The sequence below is a fragment of the Zosterops lateralis genome (assembly GCF_965231275.1).
Source record: "Zosterops lateralis genome assembly, chromosome: W".
Classification (NCBI taxonomy): domain Eukaryota; kingdom Metazoa; phylum Chordata; class Aves; order Passeriformes; family Zosteropidae; genus Zosterops; species Zosterops lateralis.
This window is the reverse complement of record NC_139801.1, coordinates 8,357,391-8,381,300: the sequence shown is the minus strand read 5'-3', so window position 1 is coordinate 8,381,300 and position 23,910 is coordinate 8,357,391. Positions and strand designations below refer to the sequence as shown.

General features: G+C 41.0%; 1 protein-coding gene across 4 annotated transcripts in view; it reads left to right on the top strand.

Annotated features, from left to right (window-relative positions):
* Window positions 1-23,910, top strand: part of LOC310922176 (ras GTPase-activating protein 1-like) — a 147,419-nt gene that overhangs the window by 33,227 nt on the left and 90,282 nt on the right. For all 4 annotated transcript variants that reach the window (XM_083882591.1, XM_083882592.1, XM_083882593.1 and 1 more), the window contains exons 4-8: window positions 409-479; window positions 5,834-5,951; window positions 6,973-7,004; window positions 11,101-11,153; window positions 12,016-12,166. In XM_083882591.1, the coding sequence (XP_083738717.1) occupies window positions 409-479; window positions 5,834-5,951; window positions 6,973-7,004; window positions 11,101-11,153; window positions 12,016-12,166 (425 nt within the window). The remainder of the gene's footprint in view (window positions 1-408; window positions 480-5,833; window positions 5,952-6,972; window positions 7,005-11,100; window positions 11,154-12,015; window positions 12,167-23,910) is intronic.

The following is a 23,910-nucleotide window of genomic DNA, read 5'->3' as shown; positions in this document are numbered from 1 at the left end:
GACTATCCTTAAGACAATATCAGTAATTATCAGTATGAGTAATGCCCCCCTCCCTCCCGAATAAAGATGTTTCTGAAGGTTAAATTGTCACAAATTTCCACTAAGAGGAAGTAAGTTGCAAAGTACTCTTTCATGGGAATTACATTGTTAGTAATTTGATTTTTGGAGTTAACAGGACTGATAATGTTACAGGGCTAGAAGCAAAATGAAGACTTTTGTAGATAACTTTAGGAATCGAGCATTTCCGACTCTTAATATTTTTGACCCTTTAAAAGCTTAAAACTAGCAAAGGGATACAAATTACTATTACCAGTCTTTTGCCTCAGAATAGCATAATGTTGGGGAGAGGAAGCTACACTAGAATGAAAGGGAAAATTAATATCTTTGAACTCTTCTCTAAAACTGTAGCCTGTGGAAGATAGAAGGAGAGTTCGAGCAATTCTACCTTACACCAAAGTGCCAGAAACTGATGAAATAAGGTATGTTTTAATAATAGGTAGAAGCACATGTGAAATTCTTGGAGTATTTATAAAACCTAATGATTTAGGTATATGTTCACTATGCAAATACCTTCCAGTTGCATCTTAGACTTAATGCTCTGGGAGGTTAAAGGATGATGCTTGCCTTTTTTTTTTTTTTTTTTTTTCTTCCACTATATATATTATGTGGAAAAGATGCAAACCCGACTGTCCTGTATCTAATGGAAGAACATGTACTAGTTGCTTGGAATTAATACTGCTTTCCTGAGATATCAGTTTTTCTTCCAGATGAAAAAAGAAAAGCCAGATTTGAAAGATGTTTGTAGTAATTTCTGATGAGACTGTCTTGGTTTCACAAGTCGATAGAACATGGTGGTGTAATTAGGAATAAGGTTCTTGATAGGACTGTTAACCTAAGATTATAGAGAAAAGTATATGACAGCTTTATATCCTCATCAGGGCGAAAATTTATCCACTCCATTCTGATCTCTATAAAAAACACTTTGAGGATATTCATCTTTGAGAAGGCCTTCTTCTAAGTATACAATAAGGTAGTAAGACAGGAGGGAACTCCCTAATTGTATATTGAAAGTAGGGCTTCTTTCTATTCTTATGCATAATAAGGTCCATCAAGTCCAGTAAATGCCTAATTGCACCTACCAACTTAGGAGGAAAAAGTATTTCATTACTCTGCTATGGTAACAAGAATTACAGGAAATTGTAAATTTCTATGTGTCTGGCTATGTTTCTGAGATCTGCATGGTAAAATAGTCTGTGCATAGCAAAACTGGTACAAAGTATACCGTTTTAGGTCAAATTAATGTATTATATTCTTGTAATGTACTCTTGAAGATGTTATATATTTCAGGGAATCTCGACTTAATTTTAATGTCATAATTAATATTTAGAAAGCTTGAAGCATTTCAAACAATAACAACTGATATAGGATGACTGCTGTCTATTGTATTGTTAAGATTTAGGTTCATTAGTAGCTGAATTAATCCTAAGTATTTTCATTAGGCTTTTTTTATTCTTGCTTTTTACTTTGTGCTCAAGTTAATGCATTTTTTGTTACTCTTTGTCACAGATTAATTATTAAAAGAAGTCATCATTGTAGGGTTAACTAAAAGGGTTTTATTAATGATTAAATAATTATTAAATGGTAATTAATTCTGTTCACTCAGAGTGGGTGCATCTATCACACCCTCTCAAGAGATATTCCATAGAAAATTGCTATCTAATTTTGGTAGTTGATGAACTTCAGTACTGTGTAGCTATTGCCTGTATCCCTGATACATCATTTGACTTGATTGAGAAGTCTCCTTGTGCTCCAGTGAAAGGTTTTCACTGGAATTGAAAAGACACGGACCATGCTATGCAAGCAAAGCCAGTTTATTACAGTAAACACACATATATTTAGGTCTCTAAGTTCCGTACAAAATTTTCCACTTGGACCCCTTTGCCCCTGTTCCCTTAGTAACACAATCTTTTTGGTCATCAAGCGCTTGTTACCTTCTTGCATTCTTGGCACATTCATTGTGCCAACAATGTCCTTTTACATCTTCTCTCATCAGAGCAGTCAGAGTGACCAGATATGATGTCTTCACTTTTGTTCTTGCCTTGAGTTTCTCTCTCCCATGGCTTCCACTGTACCAGGGCCAGGAGGTTGGTGGCACTACTCAGCTCAGCTTCTGTAGCTGTCCGATCTTCCACAGTTTTCATATGACCTGATGTTATGGTTTAACCCTAGCCAGCAACTAAGCACCAACAGACACTGGGGCAGTAATTTTCCTGGATGGATGCCTTTTCGCTGCTGTTTTTTCTTGCATTTCTTGTACTTGAGCTTCCTTATGTCCTCCTCCTGGTCATGGCAGATAGAACCACAGGGTGGCATGTGGTGTGTGTCACTGATAAACTTCTCCCTGAACACAAAAAGGTTGACTCTTAATAGCTAAGATGTTGGTCACTATGGGTGAGGAAGACTTATCCTTCTTTAATTGCTGGGACAGTTGTTGGAACAGTTTCTCCACAGCCGAGACCCAGGGAAGAAGTGAGATTCTCTTTGAATTCTCAAGTTGGCTAGCCAGTCCAACCAAAGTTGGTGCTTTTGTGTCTCTCCCACTCATTACTGCCAGGTTGTTGGTGTACAGTGTTGGTGCACTTCATACAAACTTTCACCACATGGGCCATGTGCATGGGATTTCACATGGCTCGTTGGATACCTGGTTGTCATATGCCTCCACCACAGTTAATTCCCTCAGATACTGTATACCTCCCCCAGTGGTGGTCACCTTGCTTTGGGAATTCATAAGTCCTTCTTTGATGGGATATCTGTCCACACTCGATGGAAGCTGCCTCCAGAGATTGAAGGTTCCTGCCCCTTTTACAATCCTTTTGTCAGTGACTTTATTCCTATCAAGGGATCCCAGCTGCTAGGTTTCCTCACCCTTTAATTCCTGATGTTTGGCTCCAACATCCCAGCATCAGAATAACTAGCTGAGTTTGTTCCCCTGGATGATGGCTTCACATATCTTGCTGCTTGCTTAGGGATAGGGATTGTATGGTTTCTGTCTCATTTATGATTTCATTCTTTCCTCTCCTGTTCTTGTGACTGCTCTGCTGCTCCCTCTTAGGAGAAGCTTCTTCATCCCTTACTGAATGAGTTGACTTCCACTTTCATTGTTTCTTTTTAATTATAGAGGTGACTGATATATGTGAAGGCTGGGTCTCTGATTTAGTCACAGTGTCTATTGGTATGTTTTCAGATCCAGAAGACCTCCTCCTTCAGGATGCTGAACAGTTCTAAACAGTGTTGGTTGGTGCAGGCCAGGCCCCAGTAGAGTGTGATAAGTTGTGCCTCTTTGGAATATCTTTTTTCAAACATTCTATCACTTCATTAAGATCTGAGAGTGAAATCTTAGACCACTGGAGGTGACAACTGTTCTAGATACCTGCTCATATTTTCCTACATGCCTTGTGTTCTGGGTAACCCCAAATGTTATTGTTTTCTATATCTATCTGTGCCCAAAAAAATGTTACTGTCTCTTAAAGGCCTGGCAGCACAGCCAGAAAGTCTCATGAGGCCAGGGGGTTGCCAGGGCCAATTTACAAAGTCAGAGTTGCTCAAGCAGAGCTCCCTCTTGCCTTTTGGCTCTACTTGCAACAGTAGCAACCTGAAAAGCTGTATTTTACAATCAAGATCTGTTTCAGAGTGAAATTTACAACATCTATTGGCAGTGCAAAGCTGGAGCCAGGCTGGGGTTGGGCCACCACTCATCCGTGCTTGGGAGTCCATTTTCTTCTCCTCCTCCCCATCAGAACAGGGACCTAAGACAGCAGCACCAACCTTGGCACAGTCCAGTGGGTGGCAGGAGGTGGCAGCAAGCAGCAGCACTGACCTCACACACGCCAGCAATTCCCATCTGCCACTAGAGCTGCTTTGTAAGCTCCTACCTTCCCAGTTTTTTGTTCCAGGGGGAAGATTGAACTGAGCATGGTTTGTCCACCATCTTTTCCCTTTGCCTCTCCACACATGGTTGCTTGTGGAGGGCACTATCTTGGGGAAGGGGTTACTCTGCCATTTTGAGTTTCTCTTTGTCCCTGGGGTATCCGCAAGATTTCAGCAACTTTGTAACTAGTGCCTATTACTGTTATTTTTTTGCCTGTTGCTATTTTGGTTTTCTTTAGTAAACTGTTATTTTTAAACTTATATCTACTCGTATTCATTTCTCCTTATTGGTGGAAAGGGATTGGTTAAAACTATAAGGGGAGGTATCTCATTTTAGAGTGTCCACCTCTTAAATTGTCTTAAACCAAGACACCTTGCCACGCATAACCACACTGCTGCGATGTCTGGGTGATATTCCTAAATTGCTTGTTAACCTCGGAAAAAGCCAAAACAATATTCTAAGAAGTACCAAAAGGAGTATTTTCATTACCCAAGAATGTTTAAGATACTGAAGAGTTGTTATAATGAGGGAGAAAACATCACATAAGAAGGTGGTGAAGATGCCATTCTTTATTTCCTCCACGGAAATCCTCTTGGAGGAAGTGTAATTGTTATTTGTCTCCATGAGAAAGTTCCCAAAGTACAGTAATGGAATCAGTACAGAGCCCAAATAGCAGATTAAGCTCAAGGCTAGTGTTTTAGTAATAAATATCCCAGGCAAAACACCACTAAGTGCTACAGAGCACAGAAAACTGCAAAAGCCAAAACCAGTCTTTAACATGTACAGTAAAAAAGAGATCATGGCACAGATCAGATAAACTAATGTTTAGAACAGATAGATCAATATTGGGACCAGCAACTGTTAACAGATATAAGATCCTTCTAATGCCTTCTGGTAAAATCTGTTACTATCTCAAATCCTTTGAGGACCCTGTTGGGTACCAAAAAGGACTGTTGTGCTTTAATTCCAGATGGCAGCTAAGCATCCCACAGCCTCTTGCTCTCTCCCTCCTGGTGGGATGGGGGAAGAATTGGAAGGGTAAAAATGAGACATCCGTGGGTTGAGATAAAGACAGTTTTAATAATTAAAAATAAGTTTTAAAAAAATGTTGTAAGGGAAAAAAACCCACCCACCAACTGACAAAGAGAGAGGGAAATAAAACCCAAGAAAAACAAGTTATGCAAATGAAAACAGTTGCATACCACCAACAGACTGCTGCCCAGCCAGTTCCCAAGCACATAGTCTGCCCCCTGTAGGAGCTACTATAGAGAAATTTAACTCTATTCTAGTGAAAACCAGCATACCTGAGTTTGGGATTACACTTAAGGAATAACTTATATTAACCTTCCAGTAATGAAACTCCTTTGAATGTTTTAATGCTTTGTATTTATACTCTTATTTGTAGTTATTTGCATGTCTTCTCAAAGAACTATTCTGTATCTTCTTTTTAGCATTTATCTTCATATTCAAATACTTAAATAGTAGATATTCCATAGGCTTTATTATACAAAATTAGATTTTGATAGAAATATTATGTTTTTAGACCATTAAGGAAATCTTTGATTGTTTTTATCTGTGTTTAGCATTTGGTCCCTCTTGATAAAAGAATGTTACTATCTTCTAATGCTGTTGTGGTGTTTTCTGATTTATGCATCCTTAGCGTACTTTAAAATATCTATTAGATTTTAAATGTAAAATAAAGAGAGATAAACATTCATGTGGTATTCATACCTACTTAAACTGTGTGAAAAATGCACATGATGTGCTTGGGATACCAATAAATATATCTTTCATGGTCAGATTTTCTCAAATGTTTTTCTGAAACTGCTCAAGAATTCACTGTGCTCATTAAACTTTGTATTATGATTGTACTTCTAACATATGTGTTACTGTAACTCTCTTCAGTTTCCTTAAAGGAGATATGTTTATTGTGCATAATGAATTGGAAGATGGCTGGATGTGGGTTACAAACCTACGGACAGATGAACAAGGTCTTATAGTAGAAGACCTGGTAGAAGAAGTTGTAAGTAATTTTATATTCAAATCTGTTGCAGAACTGAGATTTGATTTTTATTTTTTGTTAGTTGTGTGTGGAAGTTAACATTGAAATTAAACCAAAGTAGTGTCATTTAGCTGCCTGACTTGATGTACCTTTCTAAACCTTCTTGCAGTATTTGAATCTGCCAGTTTTTAAGTAGTTTAACAAACCATTAAGTCTAATTTAATATCCAAAGTATCTCTTCCTGTTATCCAAAATGCTCATGTGCAAATAAATGATACTGTGAACTTATTAAGCAGTTTCCTAAACTCACCACTCCTGATAAATAGCTTGCTAGTCATTCAGTTACATTCTTTTTGTTTGTTTGCTTGCTATGAAATATTCATAAATGTAGACTCAAATTTTGCCATATGTCTTTGTTTTCATTTTTTTTTAAGGGTCAAGTATGGATATCAAAATATTGATGAGTTAATTATACCTAGAAGGGCTTATGCTAAGTCAGGAAGCTAATCGGGTGACAAAGATAATTGATTTACTGCAGGATAAGAGATAATTTAATGGACAAAACCACCCACCTCATCCTCCCACATGCTTTTTTTCAAAATAGTTCACCATTGCTTTGGAGTCTTGATGATGTTTGCTTTGCAGCATATGTATATTGCTATTAGTAGAGTTTGCTTCATCTATATCAGGATGTGAATGGCTAAATTGAAATGGTAGTGTAAAAGTATCTAACTATAAATTTCTACATTAGTGGTTGAAGTTCACAAAAGTTGAGATTTAAGTTAACATGTGTAAAGAAGGACTTGAAGGGTGACAGAAACAAATCTTTGAAATAATGTATTATGGCTGAATTTCCACTGAATTCCAGTGAATGAAGTTGAAAACCTCTTTACATGAACTGTGCAATTAGCCATCTAGTTCAAAAATGTCTTGGACTTCTTAGTGTTGTTTATTTCTACCGAAGGGCTTAACCTATGAAGTTTACTTTTCTAAACTCAAGCATACTGTTGTCATGCACTTAACATGTTAATTTTCCTATTAGGGAAGAGAAGAAGATCCACATGAAGGAAAAATGTAAGGTTTTTTTGGTTTTTATTAAAAGCAAATCATAAAACAACTGTTTGTAAACTTAAGCTATGAGATTGAGAAGGTGAACCAAAGTTGAATGTACTTGTTTTTTAATCTTAAGACTTTTCTTCTGTTCTAGCTGTTGAAGTTGCATAGGTCATTGACATGAAGTCTTGTATTAGCTATACCTAATGTTAATGGGTTTTGCAGTGAAAATCTTAAATGAGTCTCTGTGATCACTTTACCTAGGATATATATTCAATGGAGGTTGTGGTGTTTTCTGATTTGTGGGGATTTTTTATACACATACAGTTTAGCTTAGAGGTAACCTTTTTTCAGGTCTGCTCAACTCTAAGTGCAGGAGAGGGATCAAAGTATCATTTAGAGGAATGATAGTATAATAATAACACTTGATATTAGCCTCATGTGTTAGCACTTTAAATGAAAACCAGAAAACACTAGAATAATTTGTTTGCAGTGAATTCCAACTTGTTAAATAATTAAAAAAAACTGATACAATTTACAATGAACAATGAATTGATACAGGAAACTTGATTGTTATATGATTTTCAATTGTAAAGATGAGCAGCAAATGAAAGTTACAGAAAATTTCTAGTAGCTGGATAACTTCATCTGTCCTCTATTTGCTTGCAATAATTGCAGCTTCTGCTTTCTGTATTTTTTACCCAGTTTGTAGTCTCCAAAGGACTGATGTTAGAAGAAGGCATTTCTTCTGGTGGTGTTTTCTTGGTGTTTTTTGTTCCTAATAGGGGGAAGAAAATTATTGGTATGTGGCTTCAGTTTACAGGTTTTCAGTGTTGTGCTAGTCAGTTTGGTATAGCAGCATAACAGTAGTAGGGATGCCTTCAAATATAGGAACTTTTTTTTAAGCAAAGTAGTTTGTAGCTGAATCTTGAAGCTTGGATACTCAATTCAGTTACTCATGCTGCTCAGAAGATTCCAGGGGAGGTAGGGATTTCTGTAAATATTCCAATAGCCAGGGATTTTCCTGTAAAGGTAATATAGAAAGCAAGTTAGAACTGGAGCTCTTTTTTGATGTGTAAGAGGCTTTCTTTTACACAAAATCACAGAATCATTAAGGCTGGAAAAGACTTCGAACATCAAGTCCAAACATCAACCCAGCAGCACCACCATATTTACCACTAAACCAGTTCCTCAAGTGCCATATCGATACATTTTATGGATACTTTCAGGGATGGTGACTCTGCCACTTCCTTGGACAGCCTGGTCCAATGCCTGACCACCCTTTCCATAAAGAAATTTTTCCTAATATCTAATCTAAACCTACCCTGGTGCAACTTTCCCTTTAAGGCCCCAGTTTGGTCCCATTTTGGGCTATTTCACTGAATCATTTGAGTTGGAAAAGACCTCTGAGATCGAGTCCAGCCTTTGACTGATCACCATCTTGTCAACTAGACCAGAGGACTAAATACCACATCCAGTCTTTCTTGAATACTGCCAGGGAAGTTGACTCCCACCTCTCTGGGCAGCCCATTCCCATGTATAACAACCCCTTCTGTGAAGAAATTCCTCTTGATGTCCAACCTGATCCTTCCCTGGCACAGCTTAAGGCTATGTCTTCTTGTCCTGTCACTAATTACCTGGTAGAAGAGGCCGACCCCCACCTGGTTGCAACCTCCTTTCAGGTAGTTGTAGAGAGCAGTAAGGTCTCCTCTGAGCCTCTCCTTCTCCAGGCTAAACAACCCCAGTACCCTCAGCCACTCGTCAGAGGACTTACTCTCTAGACCCTTCACCAGCTTTGTTGCCCTTCTCTGGACTTGCTCCAGCACCTCAATGTCTTTCTTGCAGTGAGGGACCCAGAACTGGACACAGTATTTGAGGTGTGGCTTCACCAGTGCAGAGTACAGGGGGGCAAATCACTACCCTGGTCCTGCTGGCTACACTATTCTTGATACAGGCCAGGATGTCATTGGCCTTCTTGGTCCCCTGGGCACATGCTGGCTCATGTTCAGCCAGATATCAACCCAGGCTGTAGTGCTGCATGGGGTTGTTTTGACCCAAGTGCAGGAAGGACCTGGCACTTGGCATTGTTGAATGTCATGCCGTTGGTCTTGGCCCATTGATCCAGCATGTCCAGATCCCTCTGCAGAGCCTTTCTACCCTCCAGCAGATCAATGCTCTGACCCAACTCAGTGTCATCTGCAAACTTACTGAGGGTGCACTTGATCCTCCCATCCAGATTATAAAGATATTAAACAGGAATGGCCCCAACACTGAGCCTTGGGGAACACCACTAGTGACCAGATACAAACTGGCTGTAGCACCATTCACCACCACTCTCTGGGTCCGGCCATCCAGCCAGTGTTTTACCCAACAGAGTGCACCTGTCCAAGCCATGGGCTTCAGCTTCTCCAGGAGAATGCCATGGGAGACAGTATCAAAGGCTTTGCTGAAGTCCAGGTAGACAATATCCACAGCCTTTCCCTCATCCACTAGGCAGGTCACCTGGTCAGAAAAGCAGATTATGTTGGTCAAGAAGGACCTGTCTTTCCTAAACCCATGTTGGCTAGGCCTAATCACCTGTTTTTTCTGCATATACTGTGTGATGGTACTCCAGATGATCTGTTGGTCAGGCTGACAGGCCTGTAGTTCCCTGGATCCTCTGGTAGATTGGCATCACATTGGCCAACCTCCAGTCATCTGGGACCTCCATGGTTCACCAGGACTGATGATAAATAATGGAGGGCAGCTTAGGGAGCTCTTCCACCAGCTCCCTCAGTACCCTCAGGTGAATCCCATCAAACCCCATAGACTTGTGAGTGTTTAAGTGGCTCAGGAGGTCACTAACTGCTTCCTTCTGGATTGCAGGGGATCTATTCTGCTTCCTGCCCCTGTCTACCAGCTCAGGGGGCTGGGTGCCCTCAGGATAACCAGTCTTTGTTAAGGACTGAGGCAAAGAAGGTATTAAGTACCTCAGCCTTTTCCTCATCCTTGGGGACAATGTATCCATCCCATCCTTCCCCCCACATCCAATAAAGGATGGAGATTTTCCTTGGCCCTTCTTTTGTTGTTAATGAATTTGTAAAAATATTTTTATTGTCTTTTATGACAGTAGCCAGATTGAATACCAGCTGGGCTTTTGCCTTTCTAATTCCCTCTCTGCATGACCTAACAACATCCTTGTACTCTTCCTGAGTTGCCTGCCCCTTCTTCCAAAGGTCATAAACTCACTTTTCCCCCCCGAGCTCCTGTGAAAGCTCCTTGTTCAACCAGGCCAGTTTTCTTCCCTGATAGCTTGTCTTTTTAGGCACACAGAGACAGCCTGCTCTTGCACCTTTACCATTTCCATCTTAAGGTATGTCCAGCCTTCCTGGACTCCTTTGTTACTAAGGACACACTTAAACATGCATGCATGTGCATATACACTCTGCAATGAAAAGCCCTGTTTCTAGTCTTCCTTTAAAAGACAGGATGAGCTCTCAAGATGTAGCATGTGGCATGTCACATGTAAACTGAATACCTATGCAACATCAAGCTGTTTCCTATAATCATAAGTATCAGGTTAAGACTGGATAGATTGCTGTATTTTTTAGGATGATGCTCTGACGAAGGATTCTGGAAGATGCAAGGCGTGAAACTAAAGCGATTCTTGTTCAGTAGTTAATAAAGCTGGAGTTTATTTCCTCAGCTTCTAATGAAATTCAATTTTAGTTATTCTGTATAGCATTTAACTTTCATTAATGTCCTTGGACTTTGTATTTCATGCTTCAAATAAATTGCTATCTGAGACTGGCTTCAAATATGCCTGTCATTATCTAACATTTAAACAATGCCTTTAATCTCTAAACACATTTGGATTTGAACATCTACTTTGTGTTGGACACCTGTACTCAAGTTTATATAGATGTAAATATTTATTTTTCATTCTGTTAGTAGAAAAACAGAATTGCTGAATAACATAACAGTTGCTTATATAATCTATATTTACTAGATTTTTTAAAAACAAAGATTAATTCATATGTACCAGAGATTAATTCATAGATGTCAGAGCCTTAGATGTCACAACTACTAAAAAAAGAGCTGATAGTCTTGCTTTCTGATTTTTCTCCATATCCTAAAGATGGTTCCATGGGAAGATCTCCAAACAAGAAGCTTACAATTTGCTGATGACAGGTACTTTTATTTCAGATGGAAATACAGTGGTAGGGAAATGAGACAAATTAATCCTTTGAGACTTCAGGAAAACCTGGGGTTTTTTTTTCTGTATGAACATATGAGCATCAGATCTGTGGTTGCTACTACATTGGAAAAAACCTCATGTCTGGGCATTGAGGGTTTTTTTTAATGTACTCAAGTAAAGTTAGTTTCAGAATTCTGATTGAAATAGCTAATTTTTTTAAAAAATTGTAATATACATAGATATATCTTGGCCTTCATTAAAATGCTGAGGAGAAAATACTGTTTACAGAATCACAGAATATTCTGAGTTGGAAGGGACCCACAAGGATCACTGAGTCCAACTCCTGGCCCTGCACAGAACCATTCCCCAAGAATCACCATGTGCCTGAGAGTGTTGTCCAAACACTTCTTGAACTCTGGAAGGCTTGATGCTGTTATATACTTATGGGAGAATGTATTAAACTTTAGTCTCCTCATAGAGGAAATAATTTTTAAAATGAAAACATCAAGATTTCAGACTCATACTTTCAGATAACATACATTAAAAATGAGAACAACAATCTTTAGGTTTTTTGAAGATATTGTCAAAACTCATATGCACTCCATATGCTCTTGTAAAGAGGTGACAAAAGTTTGGGATAGGTTGTCACCTACAGCCAAATGATTTGGCGTTAACTTTGGCAGTTTAGTACTACTTCATTCTTTTTGGGGGAAGAATGGGGATCACTGTTGGAACTTAGATCAGACTTTATCCTTTAAGTGTGCAATTCTTGCTAATTTGTACAGAAAGAGCTTTGATAAGAGATCATAAGTGACACTAAGTAACAGTTAATAATGCTGTATTATATCTTTTCAGTTGGTCAGGTGTGCAGTTTTCTTGTGAGGCCTTCAGATAATACACCTGGTGATTACTCACTTTATTTTCGGACCAGTGAAAATATTCAGCGTTTTAAAATATGTCCAACATCAAGCAATCAGTTTATGATGGGAGGCAGATATTATAATAGGTAAGTTTTAATAGTTGCCTGTATTTTACAGTTCTGTAAGGAACTTGTATAATATATTGCTGATAACTTCCTGATATCATCATAAAGTTTCAGTGTTTCTTAAGGATATACTATGAGTTTTAACTAACTTGCTTAGTAATTAGTTGTAACTAAGTACATTCTAAAACCCTTCAAAAGCTTAGGTGTAACTTGTTTCTTTTGAAGTATTTTTCTCCTTCTGTAAATTATTTTCTTTACCCTATACATTGGATTATAATGTGTAATTAGGGGAATGCTGTGTTGTCTTGGAAGCTGCTATTTATAATAGGGAGTTTTGTGTATACAAAAGGGGAAAATTAAAATGTTAGTTTTATTGGAGACATTCAGTAGGGATTTTAAAGTATAAACAATAGAAATGAGTATTGACAACAAAGGGAAAAATTGCCTTTATTGTTGAAAAAAGTCATTAAATTAATCACCTTAAAATATCTGAATATATTGGTCAGAAGTACAGATAGTGAAAACTCACCTTTCTCTCTTAAATGAGGCCATTGCCTGTCACATGATCAGAAATTTGCTGGACTTGTTCACCTAGAACCAGGGCATTCTTCATCCCAATAGAGAATTTCTCTCAATTGCAGTTTGGCTTCTGAGTGGGTAGAGATCCAGCAACTGGTATGTCCGAGAAAATGTTGAGGTCTCCTAACTAAGAAGTTCAGTGGACTTCTTCATATGGTTTCAAATGGACAATGGTTTGAGACTAAGCAATTGGAACCTTATTAACCTATATATATACCACACACAGACTGCTTGAGTATCTTTTACATTAATCAGTCTGGCCTCCAGACATCCTCATTGAAAATCAAGCTAGCTTCAGTGTCAGCCTTTGAAGGTAAATCCTCTTTTGCCCATTCTCTAGTTACATGGTGTATTAAGAGAATGATAGACTTCAAACACCCTAGGTGATGTCAAACTGATTAGCAAATTAGTGGAAGTCTTATTAGTCTCAAATGGCTGCAGTATTTGAGAGTATAGCTCCAGAAACTTACTGCAATAAGTTATTACTTCCCACTGCTAGTTTCACTAGAGGAGATTCTTTCCTTGACATTGGATGGAAAAGAAGATGAAAAGATTAAGCACCGCTAACTTATGATAATATGCTTTTAGAAGGTGTGGTGGTTTAGCATTGGATTGGCAGCTTAGCTGACCAATATAAGAATTGTTTATGCCTCTGGAGAATTCCGGCTTAAATTAAAGATCCTAGGTGACTTGGCTTTTTTTCTTTTTCCAACTGGCAAGAAGTTAACATTACTTCGTAAGTCAGAAGTTAAGGCTAAGCCTCCCAGGGCCAGGTCCAGCCAGGCCTCGGGGGGCCGCTGCCTGTGAGAGAGCTGCCTGGGCTGGAAGTGTCCCCTCTCTCCCCCAGATCCTGCTGATGGGGAAGAGGATTGCAGATCAGCAGTGCTGGCCCTGCGCCAAAGGCCGCGGCGACCATGCATCTTGCCTTAGCCGCTGGAGCCTCTGGTCCGAGGGAGGAGAAAATCCTGAGAATCTTTCTCCAGAGCTCCAGAGAGCTGATCCAAGTTTGAGTTGCTTTAAATCTGACCAGATGTAGGGGAAGGTCATCCATCAGCGTTCCTGAGCATGCTCCCTTTCTCCCCCCCACCATCACCTGAAGCCTTGAAGTTTCAAAAGTCAGCTAGAGAAAAAAAAAAAACTCTAGACAAAAACATTAACTATTTCCCTCCTCCATGAAAGATAAAGTAATTTAAAACGTAGAGAAACAGCATGAAATGAAGTCAGCGAAAGAACTGATAAAGACTATTAGAAGAAAAAATAGAGGAAGTAGACATTTTTGACTGGACTTCTCTGAATGTGAACTATGGAGAAATAGACTATTTCTTGTAATATCATAATGCTGTTTGAGAGAATGCAAGTTCTAGCCAAAGAGTTGTGTGTACTGATATAAATGAGATTTAACTGAGAATTTTGAATAGAGTTGTCGTGGTTTGAAAGCAAAACGAGTGAGAGGCTCCAAGTCAGAAATATAATTTAATAAGAGAAAAGTAAAAAGGTAAAAATAAAATAAAACAAATGCGATAACACAAAGGACCACTGACAGAGTCAGAATACAACCTGAGCAGGATAGTGGAAGCAGTCCAGGTGAGGTGCTCTTCCTGAAGCAGTGATCCTGTAGAAAGGTCTGGTAGCTCTGCTCCTCTGGGAATCCAGTGGGTCAGGGCTGCTTGTCCTGTCTCAAATCCCAGATTATATCCAGGTGAGAATGCTTGGCTCCTCCCCCTGGGTCGAGCATCTCACAATGGGATGATGAGTGTGAAGTGGTTCCTTGATGGCCCATTAAACAGAGATAACTCCTGGAGGGAGTTATCTGTGAGTCATGGGCAAGTCGTTGATGGGCCATTAGCAGAAGACAGCCCTACATTAGAGTAGTGCCCCACTTGGTTTCAACAGTTTGTGAAGATGGTGATAGAATAAATACTTTGTGTACATCCCACACTACAACCCAGGACAAGAGTAAGGCCCCGGCTCCTGGGCATAAAAGGTGGTCTCTATTTCTTTTGAAATAGAGACGATTTTAGAGATAGAAGAAAAGAATCCTTGCTTTATACAAGAAAAGCATTCTTAAAACGGTACCCTAAATATGCAGAGGCCCATAAGCAGCTTGAGAAACTGTTAAATGGGTGGGACTGCACAGAATCTGCAAAATCTGGGCAGTTGCAGATTTGTGACATTAAGAGACACCAAATCTTTTTCTTGTGGCATGTATCTCCATAAACTCTAGAGAGACTCCTCTCCCAAAGTAATGCAGGATTGTGTTTCAATGGTTGTAACTGACTGAAAATCGTAGTTTTCTCTCAGTGCTGAGTGGGAAAGCGAACAGTTTATGGTAAAGAGAAAGGTGTTTGAAAGTTTAATTTTTCTTTTTTTTTCCTTAGTATATGTTAATAAAATCTATCTGTTTTACTTTTAAGTTGAGCCTGTTTTGCCTTTTTCTCCCAGAATCCTATCTCCCAGTTGGCAAACAAAATTCAGCAAACATAAAACCACCACATAAATGGTGCCGTGACTCAGAAAAACAAACCAAAACCACAACAGAGGGCTTTTTGAATATTTTGGCACCTAGGTTGCAAAGATCTTCCTCAGTGTGACAGAACTTCTTGGCTTTGAAAGACTTCTAGTTTTAGCTGAATGTTTTGGAGAATTACTAATATACTCTTAGGCTCAAATTCTGTCCAATTCATATTTACTGGCAGTTGAAAGACTTTTTGGAAGTTCAAACATGCAGGATAATGATGCAAAATGGAGGTGGTAACTGTCCCAAATTATTTACCATAAGATATACTGCAAAGGGCAATAAATTAGAAGCAGAAAAAAAGAAATAGCTTTCTGTGGGCTTCCTAATTTTCGTACTAGTTTATTTGTTATGGACTCTGGAAGAAGGAAGTCTTTATGTGAAGACTAAGGTGGATCGTTGTATGAAACAGAATTTGCTGAAAAGCATCAAATGGCATTAAATTCAGAACAGAAATATAGGAAGTATGAGTTTATGCAAGATACTGAAATGATTTATGAGCATTTCTTGGGGCAGAGAGAACATCTGTGTTTATTCTTTATCAAAAAATGTAGAGTTTGTCTTCAAAGTGAAAACTAGAGGTTGAAAGTGCTGCTTCTTTAAATGCATGTGTTAAACAGTTTTCATTGATCTTTTTTATAAACTATTTAAATACTCTGAAGGTATTTGCTTTAAATCTGATACTAGTATTAGACTGGAACTTTTTAAAAATCATCCTTGGTAGTAGTGTTGCTTCTCTTGAATATTCTTCTCTTGCTGCTTTAGTGATTTTAAGTGGGATTAAAAAATGGATAAAATAAAGCCAATCTTCTTTTGCAGAGTATTGATTACAATTATAGTCACAAAAATTATAGAACAAAGTTTTCTATACAAAAGTAACAGCCTGAAGAATAGTTAAGAAACCAACTCAAAAGCTGACTGCTGTTTTATTTTGCAGGTAATGTAAATTTCCAGACATGGGACTGGAACCAATATAATCAACACTATGTATAAGACTATATTCCAAAAGCCAACCATTGTTATTTTGGGTGATCATGGCAAAAAACTTCTGGGTACATCTTGGGAATCTAGTGTTCTGTGAGGCATAGGAAGACTAGTTTTTCTACTAACCTTCTCCATTTGCATGTTCACCCACTATTCTGCATATAAATTGCTCAAAACTTCTATTGATAAGTATAACTAACAGACCATATTCACACTCATGGAAATTTGCTTTCCTTATTTCTTATATCATCTCTACAAAACAGTCTGTAGTTTTTTAGTTGTCTATTTGAAGGTCCTAATATATTGGAAATGTGAAATACATATTGAGTGAATTATTTTGACTAGATATTGAAATAGTATTTTTCCATGGACTTCAATAAAGTATGTAGCTTTTGTGATCTTTATGTTTGTTTCATGGACAAGATAGGTGACTACTGGCATACTTATAACTAATGAGGCCACGCCTTGGATACTCTGTTCAGTTCTGGGCCCCTCACTACAAGACACACCTTGATGTGCTGGAGCATGTCCAGACAAGGGCAATGAAGCTGTGGAGGGGTCTGGAACACAAGTCTTATGAGAAGTGGCTGAGGGAATGGAGGTTTAGTCTGGAGAAATGGAGGATCAGGGGGGACGTTGCTCTCTACAACTCCCTGAAAGATTTTAGCAAGGTGGGTGTTGGTTTTTCTCCCAAGAAACAAGCAATAGGGCAAGAGGAAATTTCCTCAAGTTGTGCCAGGGGAGGTTTGGATATCAGGAAAAATTTCTTCACCAAAAGGATTGTCAAGCATTAGAAAGGGCTTCCCAGGGCAGTGGTGTATCGCCACCCACCTCTGCCTCTGGCTAGCTCTTCTGAGGGCAGCGACCTTCCCTAGCAAGTTGCCTTGAGTAAGGCAGCCTCAGCCCAGGTAGCGCAGGGCACCTTGGCAGATTTCAGCTCTTTTGTGAAGTCCAAGACTATCAGTCCGGACAAGGCTCTAGCTGTTGGAGGCTGCTCTTCCTGAGGGGGTGATCCCAAGCGGCGCAGAAGGAAACACAGGAGCCAGGGATGGTCTTCGGGAGGCTTCTTTACTTCATCTCTGCTGACGGGCCAAAGACCCCGAAGGGCTCGGCTGTCAGGGTTTTATGCACCTACCAAAGTGGGTGTGGTTTTACCAACAACCAATGGGGTTACAAACTGAGGAAAGGGACCAATCAGGGAGAACATTAATAAACAAATTAGGGGATCGAAACTTGACCAATCAGGGGAAGGATATAGAACTGACCAACCAGGGAACAGAACGGGTAGCCAATCCATAGCTGGGGGGTGCTCATGCACTATCTGCTCTCCAAGGGAGTGCAGGGTTCATGACCCTTTCAATGACCTCTTCAGAGGCAGGGCCCTCCACAACTCCCCCTTCTTTATTTATTAGGAAGACTTTGTTGGAGAATTTTTCCAGGCATTTAAGTATGCAACAAAAAGCAACCAAAACAATTAGTATAATAATAAAAATCCACAACAGTCCATTGGCTATTGTTGCTGCCCATCCCTGGAGTCTCCAGTTCTTGAAGGGATTGTCCGACCAGTCCTCTTGCTGGTTTTCCCTTTTCAAGTCCTGGACAGCTCCTTGGATCACCTTAATCTTTGCGTGGATGCCCTCTCTGCGGCTGGACAAGTTGAAGCAACAAAGCCCCTCAAATTCGTCGCAGCCATGTCCATGGGCAAGGAGCAAGAAGTCTATCGCTGCTCTGTTCTGAAGTGTAGCCCTTCTGGTGGTCTCCTCATCTTCAAGGAGGTCTTGGAGGACGGTAGAGGTTAATTTAGCTTGTTTTCCCAGCCAGCACTCTAGGTGGGAAAGCTCGCCTAGCGCTTTCGCTGCGGCTACCCATGGCAAAAATATGGACATTAGTACTTGTTTTTGTCTCGACCTATCTGTAATTTGACTATCACAGTCATCTTTTAGGTTTTCCAATTGTCTGCGTTTTTGGGTCTGATTGTTCTTTTTGTTGCGCCAATCTTGAACCATTGTGGTGTTTGGGGTCAAAATGGTTAACTTTCCTAGAGTGCAAGGACCTCCTTGAAGATGCACAGGGATTCCTGCCCATACCCTGTCTCCACAAATTAGGAACACTCCCTTTGATAGAATTCGGGGTTGGCGAGTGGACATGGATAGTGTGGGTGAGGTGTAATTGCACCAATTTTCTCTTTGATAAATTTTATTGTTTGGGGAGACATCAAATCTGTACACTGATTTTTGTTGTACCCTTAACGCTAAATCTTTCTTATCTCTTCTATAGAAGAAATTTACACAATAGGCCGCTTTGGAGGACCCCAAAAGGTCCAATTCTTTGGGTTCCTCTGTTGTATGTGGTAAAATCCCTGTCCACTCGTCCCAAATGTCAACAGGGTTGGGCAGTTTCCCTGTGAATGGGTACTCATGACTTTGCAATGGGACGCCCACTAGACATGAGGATAGTGGATTGTGGGCATCGCCCATGGACAGGCACATGCTTTGTTGCTTCAGGGCTTTAGCAAGGGTTACCCAGACGTTTTCTTTTGGTTGCTTCACTATCCAGGTCTGGCTGGGCGTGATCCAGAGGAGCATCCATACTAGGTAGAGCATCCAGGTGATAAGTGCTCGGCAATCCATTTCTGCCTTGGGGTAGTTCTACAAATAAAAAGATCGGGGTTAGCATTTATCTTTCAAAGGTGATACTGACGACAGCACAACCTTTAGGTTGGGGTACAGGGGAAAGGACATCCAGGGGGTAAGGGTTAAAAGTAGTGGGAGCAGGAGACTCTGGGGAAAGCATTTCTGGGGTAACAGTCTCTTGAGCCTACAGTGAGGCTTAGTCTTTTTCTTGGAAGATTAAAATACAGTCCTTTCTGTCATGGTGTGGCATCCCTGTCGGCACTGCTCACTCCGTTGTTTGTGACCTCGTGACCGGGTGGTGTGCTGTCTTTTGTGCTTTGGGTCTTCTTTTCCTCCTTTTCCAAGCTGCCGTCTGCTGAAGCTCCGGTGTCCCTGTGGGCGGCTCAATAACATTCAGGTTAGCATTGTCTTTGTCAGTAGGCCCTAGATAGGGCTTGATGTTCTTGGCTGGAAGCCACCTTGGACCTGATGGGGTTGACACACAAGCATACCCTCTTCCCCAGGTAATCAACTGGTGGGGACCCGATATTTGATGTGATTCTGGATCTTTGATCAACACAGGCGGCTTTTCTGTGAGCTTAGCTCTGGCCGAATTTGAAAAGTGCCTGATTACGGGGGGGTTAGGCTCTGAAGCAGAACAATTTAGGAAATTAATAACATATAAGGCCTTACAGAGTCTCTCAATGGGAGATAACACTTCTGTACCTCCCCGCTGTTGATTAAGGACCCTCTTGATCATTGAATGGGTTCTTTAAACAATTGATTGTCCTGTGGGCAAATGCGGTATACCTGTATCATGTTGAAGTCCCCATTCTTGAAAAAATGAATTTAATTGTTTTGACACATAAGCAGGCCCATTGTCAGTTTTAATTTTCTTGGGGACTCCCAGCGTGGCAAAGGCTAAGTAAAAATGTCTTTTTACAAAGGTGGCATTTTCCCCAGCATGCGCGGAAACAAAGACGGCTCCCGAGAACGTATCAACTGATACATGAATGTATTTTTGCCGTCCGAAAGAGGGGAAGTGTGTTACATCGGTCTGCCATAATTCATTGCTGTTTAGCCCCCTGGGGTTAACCCCTTTATCTAGGAAGGGGACTTGGTAGGCCTGACATTGTGGACATGACCCAACTATAGCTTTAGCTTGTTCTCTTGTTAGGCGGAACATTTGGGTCAGGACATGGACATTTTGATGGTAAAATTGGTGTGACAATTTAGCCTGTTGGAAGATATCTGGCACATTGGTAGTTTGTGCCATCGTTGCTAAGGCGTCTGCTCTCCTGTTCACTTTGACAATGGCGCCTGGAAGGTCTGTGTGTGATCTCACATGCATGATGTGGAATGGCTGCTTCCTGTGGGAGATAAAGTAGACCAATTTAGAAAGCAGGGAATATAGATTTTTATTAGACACCTCTTTTAAGAAGGAATGCTCTGCCCTCATAGCAACTCCAGCCACATACGCCGAATCTGTAACCAAATTGAAAGGCTGGTCTTTGAATTTTTCGAAAGCTCTGACCACAGTGGCTAATTCTGCAATTTGTGGGGATCCCTCCACCATTCGGACGTCAGACTCCCACTTCTGTGTCCTAGGATCTCTCCAAGTCATTACTGACTTGTGAGAGGATCCCGAGCCATCCGTGAAAACTGTCACAGCTTCCAAAGGAGTTTTGCTTTGGATAAATTTGGGAATCAGATTAAAATTAGTTTTGAATAATTTATGGCCAGGATAGTGGATAGAAATTTTACCTGGATAGCTATCGAGGGAGAACTGGAGGTTGTCATTATGTTGGAGCAGAAATTCTAGCTCTTTAACTGTGGCCAATGGGACATATATGCATGAAAAATCACACCCTGCAAGAGAGCAGAGGCGTGACCTACCTTTACGAATTATAGCAGCAATTGCTTCTTGGGGAGTAGTAATTGTCTTGTTTGGTTGGGCATGTAGGAAGATCCACTCCAGGATCAGCAAAGGGTCTCTGAGCTTATCATCCCACTGAAAAATGAGTCCATAAAAGTGAGGTGTAGTACCCAAAATGGCATAAAGAAATGGTAAAGATGGTTCATACCTATACGCTTGACAGTTACCTAGTGCCTCTTGTACCGTGACTATCGCAGCTCGGGCTTCCGCTGTCAGGGTCCTAGGCGAAGTGAGGGAACTGTCTCCTTTTAACAAATTGAATAATGGAGCCAAGTCTTCTGATGAAATGCCCAGGAGTGGTCTTATCCAGTTGATCGAGCTGCAGAGCTGCTGCACTTCATTCAAAGTCTTTAGGTTGGAATTGATGACTACCTGCTGTGGTTGAATGGTCTTTTCATGCACACGAAGTCCAAGGTAGTTCCATGGGGAAGTAAGCTGTACCTTTTCCGGCTGGATCTCAAACCCGGAGTCTGTAATGGCCTGGATGGTGGCTTGGAGAACTTGGTCTAAGTCTGACTGGTCTTTGGCACAAATCAATACATCATCCATATAATGTAATAAAATGGCATCAGGAAAGGCAACTCTGATTGGAGACAATATTTTTGACACATACCATTGGCATATTGTTGGCGAGTTTTTCATTCCTTGGGGTAGTACTAACCAATGGTATCTTTTAAGCGGGGCTTGTCGATTGGGAGACGGCACAGAAAAGGCAAATTTTGGTGCATCTGCCGGATGGAGAGGTATCCCAAAGAAACAATCTTTGATGTCTATTACGGCTAGAGGCCAATTTCGAGGCAGCATAATGGGTGAGGGCATCCCCGGTTGTAGGGGTCCAAAGTCTTCCATTACCTCATTAACCTTTCTGAGGTCTTGTAACAACCTCCATTTATTTTTTCCAGGTTTCTTAATAACAAAAATGGGGGTGTTCCAGGGACTGTTTGATGGAATAATATGTCCCTTGGATAACTGCTCTTCCACCAGGGCTTCAAGCGCACCTAATTTTTCAGTGGATAGGGGCCACTGATCAACCCACACTGGGTGATCTTGTTTCCAGGTTAACTGAGGGGTTTCAAACGCGCGCTCTTCAGCGGCCCCTATTAAAAATCCCTGGAATTACTAGTTAGTGTTGCCCCCCATTGGGATAAGACATCACGCCCCCATAAGGTAATGGGTGCCCTGACAACAAATGGCCTGACAGTAGCCACTTTGCCCTCCGGCCCGCTAATGACCACATTCCGTTTTGCCCGCCAGGAGGTTGCTACACCCTCTATGCCAGAGATAAAACCAGAGACTGGCTCCAATTCCCAGTCGGGAGGCCATTCAGATTTTGCCACCAGTTACATCTGCCCCTGTGTCTATCATGCCCAGTCTTTTAACTTTCTCTCCTTTGGAAAACAGAGTGCACTTATAAACGGGCTTTGTGGATCCCATAATTTGGACCCATAGTACTGTAGGGTTTTGGGGAACAGTTTCAGGTAGAGGCTTTGGTAAAAGAAACGCTTGGGCAATAGGGACATTCTCTGGTAGGAAATACGGGTAGTCTAAGCACATAACTGAAATAAAAATTTCTTCCCCTGGCTCCAGTGTCTGAACTTCAGGGATCACAGCCAGTTCGGCCGGTTTGTAAAAGGGGTCCCCAATAATCAAAATATCAAAAGGTCCATTTATTGGAGCACGTTTTCCTGTCGCAATCATGTAAATCGAGTCATTTTCAAATTGAACGGACAGATCACTCACCAACTGGCGCCGGGTTCCCACCTGTATCTGGGAGTAAAAGTCATCTTCTTCATCCTGGGGGGAACCTCCAAAGCTGGCGTTTTCGGTCCGTGTGGAAATTGGTCTTCGTCTTGGTCTTTGGGTGTTGGAGTGGACGGGGTATTTTGTGTCGTCGCACGTCGCCGCCCCGGGCTCTGTTTCCCGTTTCCCTGCTTCCACCATCTGTTGGGGTTACTGTTAATCCACTGATGATTTTTCCGATGGTCGCCCACAGCCTCTTTTTCTGGGCACTCCGCGATAAAATGACCAAACTGCCCACAGTTAAAACACCTCTGTCTGTCTTTTGCGGTGATAACAGCAAAGGCACCTGAAACACCCTGTGCAATCCCCTGTGCCACTGCTTGTGCCACAGTGTTCTCGGTAGATTGATGTTTAATGCACGCCTCAGTCATCTGGTCAATAGTCGGGCTGGGGTCAAGGGGTAGTGCTAGAAGGATAGGTTTTGTGGTTGCGTTTGCATTTAAAAAAGCCATTTTGACCAACATCTCCTTCCTAGCATCGGCACTCTCCAATTGTTTCTCTAGTGCTGCTTTAAGTCTATCCACAAATTTGGTAAAGGATTCTTCAACCCCTTGTTTGATGGATGTAAAACTTTGGGATGGCACTGATTCGTCGGGTATTAACGTGAGGGATGCCTTCGCTGCACTTGCAATTTCTCTTAATGCAGAGTCCGGAATATCAAACTGGTCGGTGGGCCTCAAATAGTTGCCCTCACCAGCAATTTGCTCTAGTATTACATTTGGTTTATTGGTATCATTTGCATAGGCTGTTACCAGCGTTGCCAATTGTTTTTTCCGATTCCTTTCCCAAAGCAAGTATTCTGCTGGGGTGAGCAGACATCCAATTATATTCCGGATATCGTGTGGTAACAGCGTGTGTGCTGCGAAGGTAGCCTCAAGTATGTGTCTAAAGTAATGAGACCCTCGACCATGTTCTTTGGCAGCTTTGTTAAGTTCTTTCAGTTCCGAGAATGGCACAGGATGCCATGTAACCTTTCTAGCCTGTCGTCGGCTTTGCCTGACCATGATAGGGAACGCAGTGATTTTATTAGCTATTTCCCAGTCATTGTCCTTTATAGCATCACCTTTTGTTTTTGCCCAATGATCCTCATATTCCTCACATTCAGAATCAGATATTGAGGACTCACTGCTTTCCTCATCTGAGGAAGGGGCTTTAATGATTTTCTGTTCGTGTTTTTTACCCTTGCGCTTGGAAAGCAGTCGACCCGATGGGGCAGTTGAAGCCGAAATGGCTTCCTTCCGGTGTCTCTCACTGACATTTCCGATCAAGGTGGAGATGTCAGTAGGCGGGGCTGGAGGCGTGGCCTGGGAGGTGTCTGGAGGCAAAGCTAGGGGCATGG